At 38.7% G+C, this 23,380-nt stretch overlaps 1 protein-coding gene across 7 annotated transcripts in view; it reads left to right on the top strand.

Annotated features, from left to right (window-relative positions):
* atp8a1 (ATPase phospholipid transporting 8A1) overlaps nucleotides 1–23,380 on the top strand; it is a 116,292-nt gene that overhangs the window by 13,308 nt on the left and 79,604 nt on the right. For all 7 annotated transcript variants that reach the window (XR_004020421.1, XR_004020422.1, XM_030738597.1 and 4 more), the window contains exons 2-3: nucleotides 7,639–7,753; nucleotides 22,657–22,756. Coding sequence is in view for 5 of the 7 variants with exons in the window: in XM_030738597.1 (XP_030594457.1) it covers nucleotides 7,639–7,753; nucleotides 22,657–22,756 (215 nt within the window). In the remaining 2 variants the exon portion in view is untranslated. The remainder of the gene's footprint in view (nucleotides 1–7,638; nucleotides 7,754–22,656; nucleotides 22,757–23,380) is intronic.

A 23,380-nucleotide genomic window follows, 5' to 3' on the forward strand; every position in this document is an offset into this window, starting at 1 on the left:
TTTTTCCCACTGGGCACCCTCTCCAAAATACGTGCCCCCTTGTGACTATTGTTCCACCCATCTGTCTGTTGGCTGACACAAGTAATAATCCTGGCATCTGGCCTGCGTCCAAACTCATTACGACACTTGGTGGCATTGATCCTTCCTCTGGAGGCTTCCCCTCCAGAGCTGAGGGCGAATGCTCTCTACTCCCACTGAGCTTTATTTAGCTCTTTGTTACTTTTTTCTCTCTCTCTTTTCTTTCCACGCCTCTTATATTATTTTTATGTGCAGTAGTATGGGTAATGTGGTGGTTCAATTAATAAATGAAAGGTGTTGTTATAAACACAGATCAAGAATTATGCCTACAGTGAATATCCGCCCAGTTTATTATTCTTGCTCTCTGTATTAATGTCAGGGTAGTTGAGCCGTGACAAGCCTGCAGTTAATGACATTAGTGCAGAGTAAAAGCACAGTGTCCACCAGGGAATATTAAGAGCATACCCCACTGAGACGTGTGGCTGTGGTTCAGTACATTATCTGCAGAGTGTGTGTGAACGTAAGGAAAGGAAATGAACTGGATATGGTGGGGTGGGGGGTGGGGGGGGAGACCACGTGAAGGCCTCTGTGGAGTTGCTGGGAAAAAGTTATTTTAATGACCTCCTCAAATTCTCACCCCCAGCTTCTCTGGATTGTAGTGTTGGCCTTGTGTGCTACTTTTAAATTTGTCCACGGTTACAGTCGTACACGGATGTCAAACTTGTTTCCATTGTTAATTTGACCCTTCACCTTTAATTTAAAACCCCATTTTGAGTGTAGATTGTACTCTTGATGTGCTAGAGAGCTGAATATCCTCTGATATTTTGTTTATATGGGCCAGTTCACAGCAAGTCACCTCAAGTTGCTCTATAAATTTAAAGGTAAAGACCCTACAATATAAAGGGAAAACCCCAACTATCCCTTATGAGCAGTACTTGGCGACAGTGGGAAGGAAGAACAAGAAGAGACCTCAGGGTGGAGCAGCCATCTGCTATGACAGGTTGGAGGTTGATGGGAAAGAAAAAAATATTGCAGAGACACAAGGACAAAACACAAAGTATGGGAGGGAGAAGACAAAAAAATACTGATGTGCAGCTGTGGCATAAAATGTATATAAATGCATCTGGAGTGATTGATGGGCCAAAGTATTGGAGCACAGTTTACCTTCCAGGTTCTCAAGCCCACCTCACCACTTTCTGGCTCTCAATCTACTTTTGTTCTTAAAGCCAATTAAAGTGTTCAATATGTAGCCTTTAATTGGATCAGGTGTGCAAGAATAGTAAGTGTAGCAAACCTCCTATGGCTCGACAAGAACAAATCTTAACTGGTCTTAAGACTGTGATACATTCCTGGAACCAACTGGCTGTAATGGGAAAACAGGTAGAAATGAAGAGACACTGCAAGCTGTTAAGAGTCCAAGTCTACTACTCGTTGTAGATTTATGCTGATACCATTAGGATGATCACACAGACACAGCCATTTGCATTTCCTATAGGTGTTGAGAAAAGAAATAAATACATACTTTCTTTATCCCATATATAGGTAATTATTTATTACTTCAAGTTATGAAAAGTGCACTCAACCAAAGATGAAATAAAAATAAGGGGAGCATAACATTGGCAGTGCCAGTATAGAAAAATAAATATTCCAGATCAAGAAATACAACTATTTTAACTTGAAGTCTGATGATATTCCTGCTAAACTAAATAAAGAATTTAACCAGTTACCCGTAACAGCTTGTTCATTGTATAGGCTCATCTTAACAGGTTTGTGTATTTGTTTTCTTATGGCTCCTTAAATGTAGTTTTGCACTGAGTGAGATTACCTGGGAAGTAAATCTGATGCAAGATTGATATTTCTGTATATCTTCACTGTGGGTGTGTCGTCACCACAAACCCTTTTAAAACCCTATGCCATAATGTACACTGTAATCTGACCTGCACGTCACGTTGACACAGTCCACAGCCACTGTGATTGACCCATCATTTCTGATTGCACGTTACCAGGTCTTTCTTCTTCTGCTGTCGTATTTTGAATTGTCTGTAAGAGAATGGATCAATTCTAAGAGAAACTTCTCTGCCAGCTATTGTTTTGTGTCGAAATTGCAGAACAACGCAGGTACACCAGGCACGAGTATAAATGTTGGCAATGGCACTTGGATACAGTACATAGAAGCATAACTTAAGCTAAAGGATGTTTCTTGTTGCGTCCAGTTAGTTGGCAATAAGTTGATCCACAGCTACTGGTGACAAAACAGCCATCAAAAAGGACTGCAGCACACACAAGAAGGCCTTGCAGAGTTTTAAAATGACAGCATACGAGACAGTGGGTCATAAATGATAAAACTCAGCTTTGTAAAATTTCAGTCATTGCACATGATTTTTATACAGTCTGGAAATTATTTCTGATGGGATTAAGCTTTTGTTTTCTGGTATTCGTCTGGTGGTATTTATTTTCTTTATGTTGTTCTGACACTGCAGGAGAGGTACACCATTGATACACCAACTGTCGAATGCTGATGTGATAAAATTTACTAGAAAACCAAAATTTTCCCAGGCAGGAGGTGACGTGAGAGGGCTCTAAAACTTTGGCTGCTTTAGTGTTTGACATTTTAATGATGTTTACTTTAACATTTACTTTTTGGATTAAAATGAGGATTCTTCTAACAGGAAGCAAATAACATAACACACTGTCCTAGCTTTAGTCTAAATTATGTTGATAGATCATCAATATTTTACACCATTACTGCTGAGTGTACTTTACATATATAAGAGGATTACATTGTGTTTTATTTGTTTTATTGTTGTTGGGGAACTATACGGGCCTAAGGTAAAATACAGGATAAGTGTTGTTAGCTTCCTGCACAGTTGCTTGTGTCAGAGTGGCTCATAGTAGAGAGGAAAAGGACTAGGTTAAACAGCAGCATCACCAGCTGCAACTGGTGCATTGCAGCACCTGGCCTACCCCAGCACACCGGCTCCTGCTGCGAAGGCTCATTCAGAACGCAGAGACGCAGCATCAATCACAGCTGCTCAGCCAGCTCCTTCGGCTTGCTGTTCCACACAGGCCTTATGCTGCAGTCACCAGATATACTTTTCCTATGTTGTCACTGTAGATGGTAATTCCTTGATAACCCAAGCTGCTTAAAGACTTTTTTGTTGTTGTTGTTGTTGTTGGATTTGTTCCTTGGTGTGCAAGCCATCTCTCTTTGGCATATAATTGGTAATCGTTGAGATGGCATTGAGCAGTCTGGACGTTTTAGCATCATGTAACCGCTGGCCTGGGATTAGTTCTACAAAAAGACACAAAAATTGATGATTTTACTTAGAAGTTTTAGCCATCCACCAAAGGAAAATAACTATAACTGTGATGAAAACAAAAACAGTTTCATTAAAGTTGGGGTTCAATTTATTCAAACTTGGACCAACTTAGATTTGGACCCTCTGCAGGCCCCAGGAAAAATACTGTAACTGGGAATGACAATGACATATAATCATAAGCTAGCCATGCTGTGATTTCTTTTCTGGTAATCTCTGACACTGACACTTTATTTTATGACTTTACAGGTGGTCATAAAAACCCATAAACCTACAGTGCTATCTTTTAGCTACCTTGTGCATACAGTCTTTTCCTAACATTGGCACAGTAAGCTTCTGCTGTACGAAGACTATATATATATAAGACTATATATAAATAATAGAAAAATCCACTGTTTGCTAGTTGTTGCCAGTAGCCCTGATCACGTCCAGTCCAGACTCAGTGAAACAGCAAGCCTTTAAGTCAATGTCCTTCCCTTCACCTTTACTCAGTGCTGTTACTCATTGCTAAGTACCTGTCGTCCCAGTGTCACCAGGTGAGCTCTTGGCTGCAAATTCTGTTTCAGTTTTGGACTGAAGGAGGTTAGGCCTACTTTCATTAAAGAGTGGAAAAGGTACACCCTCTTAAAGAGGAACCACCAAAACGTGAAGGCCGTGTAGAATCAATGAATCAGCTCTCCAGGAATATTATGTAATACTGTGGTGTTGCAGTTCTTTCAGTGACTTTTCGCATATTAGATTTTCTGAATTTATGTTCCTGGCCTTACTTTGTGCCATCCCATGTGCTGAATATAAAACACCAGTTGAAATATGTTTGCACAGTTTTAAGTCTTTGTTGAGCTGATTATATCATTCTGGGAAAAAAAAAAACAGCTTTTCTTGCATCTATTTAAATGTTGGACTCAAAATAGTGGCCTTCCGAGAATGGCTATGCACAGAAGCGTGATTGATCCACAGTTATTTAAGGAATAGTGTTCATGTTACCTCACCTAGCAGAAGTCTTATGAATTTTCTTGTTCTTTCTGACCATTTGCTAAACAAAATGCATTGTATTCTGGACTAAATGAAACCAACTAATAAAATGTGGCTTAAAAAATATAATGAAATATAATACTGTTTGGGAGAGTGGCAAGTTTTTTTAGTATTCAAGAAAAAGCCTGATCTTATTCCTGGTGTACAAGAAATGAACTAGAAGAAATCATTAGATTACTACAATATTGTTTACACCATTCATATGTAACTCTCAGTAGTAAACAGGAAGTAAGTTTTGTTACTTCAGTACTAAGTGTCACTCTTGACTCTCCTGTTGCTGTGTCCGTACATGGTTTTGTTACCTCACTAATCCAATAGACTACCTCTGTAGATCTGCCATCTTGTGTGACAGGGCTGGGATGGTGAACCCCTGCCATGTAAACGACTATAGGGGGCATTTATTTTTAGCCCTAGAGTACATGCTAAAGAGAGAAACTATAAGGAGATGATGTTTTCTCAGTAATCTATGTAGAGCCAAGTGGATCATTAAAATAACAAGAAGGTGTAATGCAAGATTCAAGGTTTGTGTAACATGATGAGAAAGTTCCAAGTGAAAGTTGAGAGCAGAAAGGAAAATTAAGAGTGGTGACAGTGTTAAGTGTGACTTTGGAGAGTGTGTTAGCCTTCTTTGTTGTGACTTGACATTAAAAGAAAGGGATACTGCAGGCAGGGGCTCCTGAAGCAGGTTGCAGCTGGGCCATATCCAGTCAGGACTCTGGTTACATCACCTCGTGACACTGGGTTTTGTTATTGTTCATGCTTCCTTCCAGCTTTCCTCACTCATGCTCCCCTGTGTTTGTGCCTGAGAATTGTCCTTCTTTCCATTTGAAACAGAACTATATCTATAGTTGTGGAAGCTACACTCTTTATCTTACCTCCTCCCTCTAACACCAACACCACTACACGCAAGGGAAGATCAGTCAACACCCACTGGATCACATGCATGCAATTTGAGAGTCCAGGAATACTGTTGACTTTAGAGTTTTACAGTGGTGCTGCTCAGTTAGCAGTGCTGAAGGCACGAATCCAGACATATCAATTAAAACATAAGGATAGGGAAATGTGAACCCCAGGAACCTTAAAGAGGACAGCTTCTTTGACTCCACTGGAACTGCTTTGCATAATTTTCAGTTTAAAAAAATCCTGATTTATCTTATACCTTGGTGCAACTCCTTAGTTCATCTACTGTATGAAACAAGCTGTCTGACCACCCTTTCCCCTCTTTTTCTTTTAAGCCAGCTTTCTTCTGATTGGCTGCCCCTTGTAAACAGAAGATGTGTACAGTAGGTTGATGCAGCATCTGTGCTCATAACAAGAGCTGTCTGCCTGAAATGACCATATTAAGGATGTCCCCTGGTATGGAGAGGAGAAAAAGGGAAAAAAAAGTGACTGAGAAGAAGCATTTAGAGCAGCCTGAAGCCTGAATTTAGGCTCTCTGGGATTGTATATACATATTTTGACCTCATTATTTGAAACATTGTAACAGTGTGTGTGTATGTATATATATATATATATATATATATATATATATATATATATATATATATATATATATATATATATATATATATATATATATATATATATATATATATATAATATATATATATATATATATGAATGGCAGTAAGTAAGGACAAGTATAATATGTTCCCTTTAATTCCTCTGCCTTTTTTTCTCCTTTCAGCAGGATTATGCAAAAATACCTAGCTCATTTTCACATCTCATCTTACAGGCAAGATGATTCCTGTCAAATGTTCTTCTGTAGTTCTCACCAGTGTTTCAGTTCAGAAGGATATTTGGTGTTTTTAATCTGTTTATTTTCCCAGCTTCAAACATGACCTGCTTCAACTATAAAGTTCAGGTGTAAAACATACTTTCTTGTATTTACATGTGAGAGATGAGATGAGAGCTGTGCGCTTCCCATTTCCAGTTCTGCATTAAGCAGTTTCAAGCTTTATGCTTGATATTGTTGGCAAGTTGCGGGCTGCAACATCCCCAGACGCATGACGCAGCATCTGCCTTCTGCATAGAAAGCATGCATTTTAAAGGCGCTAGTGTTGTACAGAGTCTTCATCTGCAGTGTGTTATTTCTTGCCTTTAGAAGCAAAGTAAGATGCAGAAATGCCTCTTACCAATTTTATTTTGTCAGGGGTTTAAAAACACCAAGGAAAAACGTGTTACATGGATAAGCATCTCTGCGACCCACATACAGCCCTCACAAGGCCTCAGTAGTTTTGATTTAGCCAGCAGAGCTCCATCCCACTTTGCTGAACTTGGTGGGAGTTGAACAGTGCCTCGTTTTTCCAGAGATGGAGAAAGAAGAATTGTAAAGAGTTTTGCAGAACTAAATGTGCAGCCCCCACCCCCACCCCCATGTAGTAGTCAGAATAGTGTGGATGATTAACTGAACAATGAATGGTGTTTCTGCTGTTCATAAATTAAAACCAAGTTGTTTTGGATTTTATGTTTTAACCACCATGAAAGAAACATGCTGGAAAAAAAGTATATATATATATATATATATATATATATATATATATATATAGACACACACACACACATATAGTATGTCTTCAGACAACTTGTGATATGTCATTGTTGCCTTCCTCCATAGATGAGTCACACTGTCCACACAGAGCAGGTGATTCCCTGTTTCATTATATAATAGGCTTTCTCTCCAAGTTTTTACTGTGGTGGTAGTAATAAGAGATGTGCTCTCAGTGACATGTCATTTGGCAAGCCCACTGTTATATTTTCCCAAGCACCTTCTCACTCCATTAAGATAACAATTTGAGCGTTATACTGCCATCAGATTATTAAGTTTAGCATACATCAATTACAGATGTCTCCTCAATGCACTCTGTAGACTGCAGTGATTGTAGCCTACAGTATTAACAGTCTGATTAATGTATTGTGCGCGCCATCCTAGATTCTAGAAGCATTGTGTGCTAGTTGAATGTATAATGTATTCTTTTGAAATTGCAGTGCAGAAATGAACAAAAATACTTTGTCTGTTGTTAATAAATCTTAAAAAAGTTGTATTATATATGTCTGAAGCCTATAAAGCATCAAGGTCAGCTAAACTCTCTGTTGATTTACTTTGAGTTAGACTTTTCCTTTTCCAGACTCCAAAGACTCCTTTGGGTACTTTTTGACACACACTAACTCAAACACTTCAAAACCCCTTTTTATCTCACTTTTGTTTGTGCTCAAGGCAGAGTTTTTTTGTTTTTAAACTTATCAAATGTCTTTTCCCCTCATGCTGCAGGATACGAAAAGACAGAGGATGCATCAGAAAAGACATCCTTAGCTGACCAAGAAGATGCTCGACTGATATCTCTCAACCAGCCGCAGTTCACCAAGTTTTGCAGCAATCGAGTCAGGTAAGGAGATGGTGAGGGTGTAGGAATCAGGGATGCACGCTATATTAGAATGCTGAAAGGGGTAGTGGGCTACTTGAGCCCTACTACTACTACTTAACCTTTAAGTTAGTAATGTAAAGTTTGTCTCCACCATACTGTCACCCATTGTCTTTAGCTGCCCACAGCTTAGCTGCTGATTTTATTTTTTGGAGTCAGAAGTTAGCACATTGGCTTGAACCCAACCAGCAGAAGGGATGGGCAGTAGATGAATTTGGGGGCAGGCTCTATGTTGTTTAACCAATCAAAAGATTACTAATACTGGTGGAACTATAACTATTTTATACTGGCTGAACAAAAATGCTTTTTCTTCACTTTTGCCTATGCTCTTTTAGAGCTGCAATGATTCATTGTGTAACTTGAATAAGTTAAAAATTGTATGCTCGATGCATCATTTAATCCACAACTCCGTAGCACTCAGGCGTCACCGTGTAAGTGCCAGCATTTCTCCCACATTTGTGAATAAAAACAGACCTGCAATAAAAATGCATATAGAACACATATAAAGCACTACAACATTAAGAGCATGCAGCCCCCCCCTTTTTTTCAACAAAAAGACTGATAACACAACAGCTGCAGCGAGGATGTTGACATCAGTTTTATGTGGAGCTGGACTCTGTCTACACACACACAGCGAAGAGCAAAGAGGCGGAGCCGAGCCATTACTGTGACGGTGAGCTCAGGTGGAGTGGAAAAACAAGTTTTTCTAGCATCCAAAACTGCAGCGCTTGTTTCTGTAATCATCATTAAAATCTTTACCGGGAAAAGGTGAGACTCCTTCATCAAAGCACCTGATCAACAAGCTCCAATGTGAAGAAGAGAGAAGTTTGGAGCTGTTTTCATCTAACACGGTTTGTTTTACACAGCAAAAAATAAATAAAAAATCTTCTGTAAAGCTACAGAAGTTAAAATAAAATATGCAGATGAATTGTTAACTTAGTCTGACACGATGCTTAAATTAGGCAGCCGTCCTACTTTATATAGCAGTGATACCTGCAACAAGCAGGGGTGTGCTTGACTATATTTTCAAGGCTTTAGAAACATTATTTTGCAGATTTAGATTAATATAAACTATCAGTATAATAATACATTAATTAAATTGTATTATTATTTTTTAAAAGTATAAAAATAAAAGCTTTCTTTTTTTTTGTCTAGGGCCAGTAACATGTATATGGGCCAGTAAAACTCTGGACCACTGAACTGGGGCTGTTGGCTTTGACATTGAATTATTATTAACAGTAATTATTAACATGTACACACCCAGAACGTCTGTTTTCTGCAGCAGGAAACATTGTATCAAAGCAAAGTACAAACCTCAGTTCTGAGAATGTTGATGAGCTCGCTTTTTTCATTGCAGCCACCACGTGCTCCTTTAAAGGTTTACAACCACACATACTCACTCATTCAGTAACACACACACAAGTACACGTGCACAAAAACACGTACACATGAACAGACACCAAATCTACCTCATAATACTGTCAGAACTCGACTGATGTTCCAAGAGGACTGAGTAAAGGCTATTTACCAGGGGGGTGTATTGTTTTTGGTTTGTTTGTTAACAATATTACAGCAAAGCTACCTGTACGATTCCAACCAAATTTGCATGAAAGATGGCTAGTGTCCCCAAGATCACCTGATTAATTTACCTGAATACATTTACTAAAGATCTCGGACAACTTAGTTCTTTCCATAACACTGAAAGTGACAATATTCTCAGCTAATATTATTGTATTTTTATTTAAGTATTACGACTGTGCTGCCTCAGTCATATTTTGTTTGTTTTTGATGGTGAACCATCAGCAAAACTTTAACTGTAACCCTACAATAACCTGCAGAGTTACAATCAAATGAATTAGAGGATGCTCAGGACTGTTCAGCTGCTACTGAGATACCACCCATGTGATAGTTTCCAAATAGCAGACATTTAGCATACATTTTTAGCAGATCTTTTTAGCAGATGCTGTGGAAATTTTAAGTAGAAAAGGTTTCAGTCACTTTCCAACCTTTTTTTCCGGTGTGACTGCAAAGTAGGGGTGGGCGATATAGCCTCAAAATATCATAATATTTTAGGGCTGCAACGATTCATCGATTAACTCGATTAAATCGATTCTAAAAATTTATCGACACAAATTTACTGTGTCGATGCTTCATTTAAACTCTGCAGCGCTCAGCTGTCTCGGTGTAAGCGGCGCTCCTCACTAGCATTAGCAGCATTTGTGCTGATGTTTTTTTGTGGGTTTATTGGGGGCTGGCAAACCAACATAGAACTGCATTACCGCCACCTACTGGACTGGAGTGTGAATCACTCACGTATACACAAGCACACATTCTAAAAAGCTCTCCGTCGCTGCGATGGATTTCATTTAACACAGAGTGGATCATCTAGAGTTGCCACCTGTCTCGTAAAATACAGAACCCCGTATGTTACGGGACTCCGTGGAATACGGCTCCGTAACATGCCGTGTTCCATACTTTACGGGACGGGTGGCAACTGTCGCTGACATGCATTTCCACGCCTCCACTGCTCTCTGTGTGTCTGTGTGTGTTGTGCTCGCTGAGAATTTCAGCTGCTATTTTTGTCTTTACTTCAGCTGTAGCTACCAGAACTGGTTTGCTAGCGAGCGCGGGCCATTAGCACTAGCGATGGTCCGGAAGGCCCGCCCCCCAGGACCGAGGGGCTCCTTCAAAATATTTTTTATACTTTAATCCCTTATTAGTGACTAAATATAGACCTGCAGTAGAAACGTATTTTCGAGAATGCTTGTGAATACAAAGCATTACAACATTACTCACACATGCGCCATGGCTCCCGCAGCCACTAGTTTTTCAAAACACTCATAGCAGGCAGCGGTTTTAACTGCGCAAGCGCAAAGAGGCGAAGCTGTGTCGGTGAGCTCAAGTAGTGAAAAAGGAAACGTTTTTCCAGCGTCCAAAACAGCAGCTTTTTCTTTTAGTAACAATCATTAAATCTGTGAAACAGCTGGAGGTCCTTCATCAAGCACCTGATCAGCAAGTGTTAAGGTGAAGAAAAGAGAACTTTGTAGCTGCTCCATCCACCGCTGTTTGTTCACATGGCGAGAAACTGCAGTACGGAAGTTAAAATATGCAGATAAACTGTTAATAAAAAAAAGTATTTCTTATCCGATTACTCGATTAATCGCTGGAATAATCGATAGAATACTCGATTACTAAAATAATCGTTTTATGCAGCCCTATAATATTTCAAAAATACTGAATTACTGATACTTGCAGCTTGCAGGCAGCAGCATTTATAAGTGTAAGCAAATGAAGGGCATTTTCAGTTATTTCTATTAAAACAAGATACCAGAAGCAGCATTATAACAAAATAGTAGAGACACCATATTATATCCAGTGACACAGCGTTACCTAAATAGAAGCACAGAAGTAGCCTGGGTAGTGTTTTCCCTGGAAATTTTGTAATTTTTAACACTTTAGTTTAACAATAACTAAAGTAACTTAACCTTTTACCTCTTCAGAAGCTGCACGATGTTCTCATATAATAAAACCTAAACATTTTTCGACTTGGGCTGTTGTATATTGGGTTTGAGCTTTTTATATAGCTCAGCCCTACTCAAAGCAGTGAAGAAAAAGCAGCGTAATCTGCAGTACTTTACCTTAAAATCTTGTTTTCAGCCTTCTAATGATTACTTCTGAATACACCATAGCTGAAACAGTGTACAGATCCACTATTCCTGTGCAGTAGAGAGAGTGCAGGTACAGTCATGACAGCAGCCTTAGCCATATGATATTTGATACCTGCAAGATTTGTATTGCTGGTGCTGCATCAGTGCAGATACTCAGACTGGCCTGTTTATCCTGTTGCTTCTCTTGGAGAAGTGCACCGCTTTTAGCTTTAAAGGTCACGATTGTTGGGTCAGGCCCCGCTCCGTCAAGGAATATTACTGTTAGCATTCCTGCTGCAGGAACAGCTCGCTTACACGGACACCGCTTTAAACTGAGCGGGAATAGTAAGTGGAAAGAAGCGACCTATGATGAAGCTAATTATTATCTCAGCTTTATGTGTTTACCTGATAGTCAACAGTAAAAATGAGGTATATTTTGTTTTACTCTGTGATACATGATGTCTGCAAATATAATAACATTTGCTGAAGGCGGTGGCTGATGTTAGTTTGTTGTGTCACATCAACTTTGAGCTGTCGGAGTGCTCAAAGATAGTGTGACGCAGCGCTGGAAGACTTTAAAACCACTCCGTTATTTTTATAATGAAGATTTCTTTGTTTCTGTGGCACGAAAAGGGGAATAAATAATTGAAACAAAATAAACAAGAAGCAAACAAAAAAGATTCACATCAGCATCAGCTTTGATTATCAGCCAAGTTTTTATTTTAAGCATCGGTACTGTCCCAGAATTTCACAGTCAGTACTTCCCTAAAAAGAACTCCTCTGCCTATTTTTAGAATAAAAGTGTATACGTTTTTGTGATCTTAGTTGAGGGCCTTAGTAATACACAGAGCTCTGCCCACAGAGACAGATATCAGTAAATATAGCATTATTTTTATTTAACTGAAGTTGATAATATAAACACCACACATATTTTGGTCAAAATAGGTTGGATATTAATGATAATGATAATAATAATAATAACTAATAAATATAGCATTGTCTTAGCAGTGAACTGACTCAATATTTGTGAAAGTTCTTCTTTGCCCTGTTCAGCAGAACATTTTCTTTGGGGTTTGAAAGCACAGATCTAATTTGTTCAACAGGATTTGTTGCTGTCTCGAGTGCTGCTGGGTCTCTGATACATTTCCCCATTACATCATCATTGCCTGTATGTCACTGTCCACCATCACACGCATAATTCTCCTGCTACCTAATGGTTCTGCATCATGGGTCTGCCATAATGTGTTAGGGTTTCAGTAGATTGTTTGGTCAGCTGCACTGCACGCTGGCAGATCTGGTTGTAATGGAAAGGTCATTAATTGTTGAGATGTTGACAACTAATCCTGTGGTAAACAGGAGTGGCTGTGCAAACCATTTTCCTGTTGAGCATTCAGTTTTGTGTGGGAAAACAAGGGAAAATTGATACACATAGACACGAGTCCAAACACAAAATGACTCAGACACACAAATTACCATAATTGTTTTGGTATGTGTATCTTTATTTCCCTTACTCACCCAACCACAGCAACTATTCTTCATCAAGTGATATTTATTCTTGGTATACTGGGTGTTTTGTTAAATCAAATTAGAAGTTTTCTGAATGACTCAACTTAATTAAACAGTGCATGCCATGCCCAGCATGTTAGTTTCACTACTACTTTAATGCAAAGGTACAAATGTAGTGTAGATAATGGGGTATGGTGGACTCAAAAAAAAACAAAAAAAACAAAAAAGACTTCCATGGCTACAGGTGTATAAAATCAAGCATCTAGGCATGCAGACTGCTTCTGCAAGCATTTTTAAAAGAATGGGTCACTCTCAGGAGCTCAGTTAATTCCAGCATGGTACTGTGATAGGATGCCATCTGTGCAACAAATAAAATTTCCTTGCTACTAAATATTCCACAGTAAACTGTTAGTGGTATTATAACGAAGTGAAAGTGATTGGGAATGACAGCAACTCCGCCATGAAGTGGTAGACCACGTAAAATCACAAAGGGCTGAGGTGCATAGTGTGCAGAGGTCACCAACTTTCTGCAGAGTCAATTGCTACAGACTCCAAACTTCACGTGACTTTCAGATTAGCTCAAGAACAGTGTGTAGGGAGCTTCATGGAATGGAATTCCATGGCCGAGCAGCTGCATCCAAGCCTTACATCACCAAGTGCACTGCTTTAAGCAGTAGCATAAAGCATGCTGCCACTGGAATCTAGAGCAGTGGAGATGTGTTCTTTGGTGTGATCACGCTTGTCCGTCTGGCAATCCGATGGGCGAGTCTGGGTTTGGTGTTTGCCGGGAGGACGGTACTTGCCTGACTGCATTGTGCCAAGTGTGAAGTTTGGGGTAGGACGGATTATGGTGTGGGGTTGCGGGGTTGTTTTTCAGAAGTTGGGCTCGTCCAGCATTAGTGTTTGACCTCACAAAATGTGCTTCTGGAAAAATGATCAAAAATTCCCATAAACACACTCCTAAACCTTGTGGAAAGCCTTCCCAGAATAGTTAAAGCTGTTATAGGGTGGGCCAAAATCATGCTAAAGACTGTGGATTAAGAATGGGATGTCATTCAAGTTCATATGCGTGCAAATGCAGACAAGCGAATACCTTTTGGCAGTATAGTGTATATTATGATGCATTTAACCCATAAATATTCTGATACATGCAAGGTTTCTCTAAGTGAAATGTGTGAATTAACTGAGTAAAAAGCATTCTGCGTCTAGCTGAAGATCTTGGTTAATGTAATTAATGCTTATGTGGTAATATTTGCTGGTAACACATTTACCAAAGGAATTTACCAGTATACAACTTGGCACTTTCAGGTGGAGAGCAGTGTTAATTTTGACAGCAAATTTTTATTTAGCTTTAGCCATAATTTAGTCATTTGAATAGTTTTAGTTTTAGTCAACTAATTAGCGTAAGAATATCGTCGACTAAATCCACAGTTGATTCAGTCGACTAAAATATAAAGGGTGTAAAATGTAAATGCTTTTTCTTCAGTTCCTTTGAATTTGTCATTATACACACTTAGACAAAATTAAACATTTATTACATTTTATGGAATATTATTATTCTTGAAAGACCAACACACACACAAACATATTGAACAAACATCTTTATTTACCTGACCTTGTTTAACACCACCTTATTGAGATAATACGTTTCACCTGCTTCCCACACACCTGCTCATTAACACCACCTTACTGAGATAATACGAGGTTTTTACAGCAGGACACGCTCTGAAAGGTACAGGGCAGTGTTCAGGACTAAGATTAGGAAAGGCTAATCCACCGCGATGTGGAGATTTTCTCTAAACACAATCACTAAACTGTGAAAAACACTTTACCCTGCATGACATTAATATGCTTACCTTTGCATGGAGATCTGGGTGACTGGTTTGCAGATGTCATTTAAGATTTGTCGTGTTTTTACCCGAGATAGTCGCCCCACATGGTTTACACATCGTTTTGTTTGTCAGGACGTCAAAGGACAAATGTGTCCATACATTGAATCTTCTCTTTCTCCCTGCTGACATTGGTTACATAACTTAGTTCTATTGGAAATAAAGACAATTCACAGGCTAGTTTGGTCTTCCCGGGTTTAGATCAAATTTGTGCAACTGTGCGTTTGATTGGATGTTTTCCTAACTTGTCCCACCCTGTCACAAAATTAAATAAGTTCTGATTGGATGTCGTCCCCGCTAAGCATATTCATCTTGTTTTCATTCGTTGACAAAAGTGCCAATTAATTTTGTCATCCTTTTTATCTTTTTATGTAGTTTTTATTTAGTTATCCTCTCGTTTTTGTCATGAAAAAAAGGGTTGTTGACGAAAAATATGACGAAAAAAGTTCGTCGACGAACTTAACACTGGTGGAGAGGCTGAAGGTGCCAAGAAAGAAAGAAAGGCTTTATTAAGAGGACAAAAAGTTCACAAAAATATGCATTTTAGAAAAAAAGGCAGGTTGTTTCCTACAGCCACTTTATTTAAAATCTGATTTTGCTTTATTTTTTGCCGACATGAAAGAGAGACCTCTCAAAAATGTGTGATCTGGAAAGCCAGTGAAGTTTTCACTGAATACTGATGGACTGAGGGGGTAGGCAGCTTCAGGGCTGTCATGAATCTGCTGACAAGTAAGGCCACACAGGGCATGGTGAATTTAAATAACCAAAAATAGAACGACTATAGCAGTAATATGGTGAGTGTGTGGATGCCAGCGTTAATATAAAAAAAAAGGTAAAACAAAGCAACAAAGCCCAAGCCACACGCTCCTGTCTGCTGGGTAGGAAGGAATGAGAGTTTTAGCGCACCACCTCTCCTTTATAGCAGGCAGTTGCTTACAAGTGTGGCCTTTCTCAGGTTTCGCATCCACCATGGCCCGCACATACACAAAACCAGGAAGAAAATGCAGAAGAGAAACAAGCAGAGTGGGAGGGGTTATCACAGTGCATGACAGCAATGCTGAGCAAAGGGTGGTGGAGTTAATACACTGTGCTTAAAGCTATGTAAGAATTATGAAAATATAACACAGTTAAGGAGCCCAAGCACCTTGCACGTCTCGATCATTTGTTACACAACGTATTCACAGTCAGACACGCACGCTGAGCGGTGTGTGGTTACACTGATGGTGTTTTCCTAAGTGCTCTATTGTGGCATCCCAAAGCTATTTATGATTTCTGTTGCCCATAAAGGTAACACAGTCGCAACAGTTGCATATTTTAAAATACGATGAGTCAAGAAATCCTAACGGGGTATTTTGAAATGTAATTACATATAGAAATGTACTTATAGTCATTCTTCTATTGATAGAAAGTATGCACATTTTAGAGAAAAGGTGGAAAGATCATCCTTTAAAGGTATGGTAAGTAATTTTGGGGGTTATTTAATAGAAAAAAAAGGATATGTTCTCATAAATTAATTAATCCATTAAAAATGAATAGGAGCGGACACTGGTTTGTAGACGCTGCCCTGTTGTCTCAGCATCTTGAATACAGTGGCACAGATGGACATTGCTGTTCTGCTTAATTGCTTTTTATGTATGTAACTAGAGACTGGCTACATATGTACTACGCCTTATAAGTTACTTTTAATTTAAAGATCATAAATAGTTCTTTCAAACTATATATGACCATTTAACATTTGTACATGTATATTTTCATCATCTCTTTCTCATTATGTCTTCTGCTCCTCCCTCATTTCTACCTCATCCTCTTCCTCTTCACCTCAAGCCTCATCCTGTACTGAAGTCAAGGCTCTTAACACCTGAAAATGTGCATAAAGATGCTTATTTATTCCTGATATTGTCACAATTACTTATTGTCAGCAGATTAGACATGCAACCCTGTTGTCTCCGGATAGCTGACAGTGAGGCAGCTAAACAAAAACAGCTGGTTATAAGCTAACATTATGCCAGCTAATGTTAGGCTCGAGTGTCCTAAAAATCACGCTTTCCCCCTGATAAATAGTTTGATTTGGGCGGTAGCTGGATGGGAGTGTGGGGTCTTTGCCTGGTTTAAGAAGCAGGCTGATGTTAGCAGAGTTTATATTTGGAGATAGTGTTTGATCATTCTGAATCTGAGTCACCATTCTGAAAAAAATGGGTGCTAGCTCAGACCAAAATTCTTTATAAAACTCAGCTGGAAAACCATCTGGACCTGGAGCCTTATTATTTGGAAGGTGCTGTAGGGCGTCTTGGAATTCAGACGTTGAGGAGGTGAATCCAGAGCTGCAGCCTGTTCATCATTTAGTTGGGCACTCTGGTTTAAGTCAACAGGTGTTTAACCTCGTTTCTGTTTGTGCTCCCTGGCAGCATATCATGGCTGAAAATAACAAAATATGCTCATCATAGCAATCATCAGTGGTTTTGGTGCAGGAGACATTGATCATCTGCTGGCTATCCTTTAGGTTTGCCATTGTTTTATTCTGCATTATCAATCAGTGTGAGCATTTGCCATATGCTGTGAATAAATAATGATGTAGCCACTTTGCTGTCACCTGTTGGTTTGAGAAGTCGTGTTTTTAAAGCCACAAGCTGAGGATTTTAGCAGTCACTCTCTTACCTCTTATAACCAGCAATAAGGAGTGATTATGAAACTGTGGGACATTACACAGCCACATGGCGGCATTAACTCATATAAAAATTTACCAAAAAAATCATATTTGATAAAAAAGTACAACTGAACCATTCAAATATGTATTAGGCCTTCAACTCCATCCTTCCCCACATGCCTGGCCAGAGAGAGACCCCCTGGTAGTGCTGTTTGTTTGTTTGTTTTCAAAAATCAAATACTGATTTTCATTTTTAAAAAATCTCTTTAAAAATTTTTTATAATTGAATTTAGAACATACATTGACAGCCATGGTAGTCACTTGTCAGTCACAAGGTATACCTGCATGAAACATACCCTGCTTTACCATCCTACTGTACACTAATGGGGACCTGAATATACAAACTAAACATGATATTGTATAATGCTTAGTTTTGTTATTGTAGCAATTCAGACCATAAACTTATCAAAAAAGTGCTTGCAGTGATCATAGAGCAAATGAGTTGAGGACGGTTTTCCCATAGACATTTATAAAACCAAACTCATTTTTTTTAAATCAGAAGAATCACCCCCTGCTGTTTATTAGTGAGAATACAGGCACTTCCTTATTGGCTTCACTTTTCAGATACAAAAGCAACATCCATTTTTCATATAAAGTCTGTGATGTTTTCCAACTAAGCAGTGGTGAAAAGTAGTCGAGATTCTTAAGACCATGCAATGTTTAGATGTGAGGAAATAGTGGCATGCGAGATGGCTGCCTCTCCCTGAGGAGACGTCTCTTCCTGTGAAAATGGCATTTTTACTTTCAACTGTCACCTAGTGTTGGTCATAGGGGATTATCTGATTGTTGGCGTTTTCTCTCTAAGACTGTATGATCTTATCTTGCTATACAGAGTTCCTTGAGTCAACTGTTATTTGGCACTCTTTAAATAATTATATATGTAAATAAATGTCAAAGCCATAGTTGAAAAACTGGCTACTTTTCTTTTAACTAGCACAGGTCTTATTCAAAGATTAGACAAACCAAGACAAGCTTTCATAATGACATGCTTCAGCATGATATGGCAGTGGAAATGTCTGATCTGTGAGTGAGTGGAGGAAGTGCTCCTCTCATATCTTCTTGATCCTTAGCTTACTGGCAGGAAACAAAATGTAAGATCTATAATCATCCATTAAAATGTGTTATCTCACGTCTGTGGAAGTTATTCAGATTACAGAGATAACCAGAGATTAGGCATGTGCTCTGCAGTTTACCCCCATGAGATCAGAAGGTTTGACTGAAGAAAATAAATCAGGGAGAGCACGATGCAACAGAGCTCAGACTGTAGCACTTAGATATCCGCTGGACCTGGCATTTATTAATGTAAAGGTATTGTTATGGGCTTTGTATGATGGCCAAAAAATTAATAAATTAGTCATTAATTAGTAAAATGATCTACTCATTTTTAATTAGGTAAGAAAACCTTATCAGTTGTATAGTTTTAGTATAAAAAAACAAACCCAGAAATTACAGAAATTCTGGAAATCAGGATGTAGGCACTGCAGCATATGCTGTGCAGGAAAAACCCCGGTCTTTCTTTTTTTCTAAACCTGAGTCTCACAAAGAGACACATAAAATATTCTCGTTCTACTTCCATGCATTTGCATGCCTCACTCAGCTTGTTGGCCGACTTTTTACTTTGTGTTGTTCAGCACTGAGCTTTCTCTAATGACGATGATATACTGTAGTGTCAAATGAAACCCACAAATCAGTTATTTTTGTACATGTCTAGCAAAATGCAGAATCTTAGTTTCAATTTTGTTTCTATATATAGATATTATTTTACCCCTTTTTTTTGTTTTCGTTTATTGTGGTATAAGGAATTAGAGATGCACAAATCCAACTTTTTTCAGTTCAGATTTCACACTAATAGTTGCCTTTAGCTGCTGCATGATGCTGTCATTTACAGTCGTGATAGTTTCTATTTAGCAATCTGACAGGAAGCAAGTGAAGTGAGATAATATTAATCAATAACACATTATCTTACCAAATGGGTCATCAAAAAAAAACCAGCCTCTTTCACTCATTTTTTTTTTCACATTACGTAATGAGTAAAAGTGATTGTGTGAGAAGCCCAAGTCTCATAAATCTGAACTTTTCAGTTGCATCAACTCATTTGACTAATGTTTGTGGTTAAGTTAAAAAAAAAATGTAATGTAATGTAAAAAATGGTAGCTTTGAAATGCCTCCAAAATGTTCTTCCTTTTCTCTTAGCTTCCTGTTAGCTCTCCATCTAGCTGTTGCTGTGGTGTGGTGAGTAAACACAGAGCACCACAGAACTGAATTAAATAGATTGGCCCATAGCTTGGCTCATTGTCACCAATATCTGATCCAAACACAGGATGAGTTCCTCCCTACAAGGAATGAGACTTTATCACATACAGTTTATCATTAAACACTTTTACTGTTATTAGTAACTCAGCACCTGAATATTTCTCAGTATCCATTAGGAGATCGTAGGAACATTTTGTGCCGTTTTGTTTTTTATTTTTAAGCAATTTTGGCTCAAATTTGCAAGAGGATATTAATTAAATTATTTTTTTACAATTATCATTTCAGTTCTTTAAATTAGCCTAAAATGGCTAAGCTATGCAAAGATTGACACATTTGATCATAAGGAAAAAAAAAATGTTGCATTGAAAATACACTAATGCATTCTTTTATGTTAAGATTTTATTTTGGACTTCTGGCTTTCAATTTTCAGTTATATTTGTATACCAGATGGCACTACTTTTTACCATTCACAGTGTGCAGCAAAATTTCACACTTTTTTCAGGCAGAAGTAGGTTTAAAAGATTGAATTATTTAAAGTTGAATAATAAATATTACTATATAATATTCTTACAGCAGTTTTTGGGAAGGTGGCATTTTTTGGCCTCAGAATCACGAGTGTAAGTTTTTTAATGGATCTCCTAAGTGGTATTATAGATGCAAATTTGAATGCAAGTTTTTCTTTAAGCATTGCTCTGTAACCCCCAAACAAAACCCAGAGATTTTAATTTGGTTCACACAAACTGAACTAATTTGTTGAAATGTAAGAGCAAGGACGAGTGAAAGAAAGACTTGCTCTATGAAGCTGGTATCACACTGTACTGCTGTCAGAACAATGCCTTACTGTTGCTCTCTTGCTTTGCCAGACAAATCCACTGTACCAGGCTGGCAGGATGACCGTTATTGTTTGTTTTTTTGTTAGGTTTTTTTTTTTTCTTTGTACTCCAATTCAAAGCTTGTCCACTTTTCTGTAACTGCTGTGCTTCTGGGTGTGCCGCAAGTAAAACTGCTGAAAATATGCTTGTTGTATATGATTCACACTAACAGGAGGGAAACAGTGGTATCATTGATGTTGTACTGCATATGCTCAGTCACCGTACTGTACTCTCTGATATTCTGCATGTGTATATCTAAGGGCTTTGGTGTGCGTGTGAGTAAACAAAGCCCAGCCAGTGGCTTGGCATACATCAACAGGATAGATCTTCTCCTAAAGTGGCTGCTCTGACTGGCCCTTTAACACAGCTGTAAATCAGACTGCTGGAGGTCCGACTGTGGGGCTGCTGATGGCTCCACCAGCCTAGCACCAACTCCACTGCAGTGCAGGCAACTTGGCTCATATCTGCCAGGAGGTCTTTATGACCTCTCTGCCAGCAAACGTCCTCCTCCTAATTATTCATTACAATCACTGAGTCCACTGGGCTCTGTTGATCATAAGTCTTGCAAACACAGACAAGTTTTTGCATTGCGAAAGACCTCGTAGAATGGGTGGGCTGAGAGGCAAGGAGCTGGTTAATGAAAAGTTACCTAAATAGTTACCTAAATATGTGGTCTCACAATAAGTTACACTTAGGCCCATAAGTATTTCAACACAACACACTTTCTGTAGTTTTGTCTCTCTACACCACGACAGTGCATTTTAAAGCATAAAATCAATGTGAATGAAGCACAGACTATTGAAGGGGTTTAACAAAAGTATTGCAGTAACTGTTTAGTAATTACAGCTATTTTGAACATTGTTCTCTGTTTTCAGAGGCTCAAAAGTAATTGGACAATTAAGATTTTCTTAGCCAGGTGAGGCCTTTATTTCATGTCATTTCATTTCAAGTGTTGAACTTGCATTTGGTAGCTCTATACTGGAATTTTCAGTTTGAGGTTCAAAGTGCGGGAGGCCATCATTAGGCAGAAAAACAAAAACAAAATGAACATATCAGAGAGACAGCAAAATCTGTCAAATCAACAATCATTCTAAAAAACAAAAAGAAGAAGGAATGCACCGGTTAGCTCAGCAACACCAAAAGGCCTGAAAGATCATGATCACCAAATTATTTTCCTTGGTTAAGAAAAAGCCCTTTATAACATCTAGCTACCAAAGAGACCAAGATTAACTTGTACCAGAATGACTGGAAGAGAAAAAGAACGGAGAAGGAAAGGAACAGCTTATGAGCCAAACCATACCACATCATCTATCAAACATGGTGGGAGCGGTGTCATTGTATTGGCATGTATGGCTGCCAGTCGAACTGGGTAATTAGTGTTTATTGATGATGTGTCTACTGGTAGAAGTAACAGGATGGATTTTGAAGTGTACGGGGTTATACTCACTGTTCAGATTCAGCCAAGTGCTCCAAAACTGACCAGACTGACTCTCCACGGTGGAAATGGATGAGCCAAAGCTACCAGCAATAGCAACCCAAGAGTTTCTCAAGGCAAAAAAAAGGGGATATTCTTCAATTGCCAAATCAATCACTTGATCTCAACCCAGAAAACCACAGCTTTGTCTGTGTCTATGGTTTCTAGACTTCAGGCAGTTATTGGCTACAAAGGACAATCCTCATATTTAAAACGATTTTAGCTTAGCTTATTACTTTTAGCCTTTCCACTTCAGTCATATCTTGATTGTTTGATTTTTGAATCCACTGTGGTGGTGTGGCAAAATTACAAAAAAATGTGTGTCCAAAAGTGTGTCTGAAAATTTGTGGACCTAATAAGATCTAATAAGAGTTGGTGGAAGGATTTTTTTGTGTTTGTTTGTTTGTGGCTAAGTTGCTGGATTTTGGCAGTTAACCCTGTTATTCTCTCTCTCTCTCTCTCTTGTCTCCATGCTCGCTGCCTCTGCCCGCGGCCTTGTTTTCTGCTCGGTCCGGCCTTCAGCACAGCAAAATATAATGTCCTCACCTTCCTCCCTCGATTCCTGTACTCACAGTTCAGGAGGGCAGCCAATGCCTTTTTTCTCTTCATTGCACTCCTTCAGGTAAGATGTGGTGTTTTTATTGTTTTTGTGCTTCTGTGACACTAAGTGAAATACAGTGATAACAGGCAGACGGAAGTATTAAATCAGTGCTCATCTCATCACTTCCCTTCGTTTCCATTGATGCATGCTTGAACTTTTTTCCCCCTATTTTTTTTTAAAGTGTATCCCATGACCTAGACTCCATTTCTCTCGGTCATGTCTGTAATTTCATATGCACACAGATAGGCACACTCACACACACACATTCAGACACAGGACTTTATATAGATCCTGATAATGAATAATACATGTAATACTGCATGTGTCTGCTTTAAAAGGGAAAACAGATTTATCTACAGGCTCCTCACAATAGGCCTCGTTCACTAATGTGTGCATGGAAATGTTCTTACAGAAGTACACAAAGTAAGTGCACATGCATTATTATCAGATTCCTGAAATGTGCTAACCAGCATAGTAGTGACTCAGAATCGATAGGGCACGTGCTACTGTCGCTGTCTGCATACTTCCGTGCTCCCATTTTTTTCCCGCTATAGTAGGAAATATTAAATCATAGAAGAGGAGGTGAAAGAAGCACTGCAGCTAAAGCAAAAGAACAGGATAATTCCAGGATAAGTGAAAAAATCT

The sequence above is a fragment of the Archocentrus centrarchus genome, chromosome 10 (assembly GCF_007364275.1).
Source record: "Archocentrus centrarchus isolate MPI-CPG fArcCen1 chromosome 10, fArcCen1, whole genome shotgun sequence".
Classification (NCBI taxonomy): domain Eukaryota; kingdom Metazoa; phylum Chordata; class Actinopteri; order Cichliformes; family Cichlidae; genus Archocentrus; species Archocentrus centrarchus.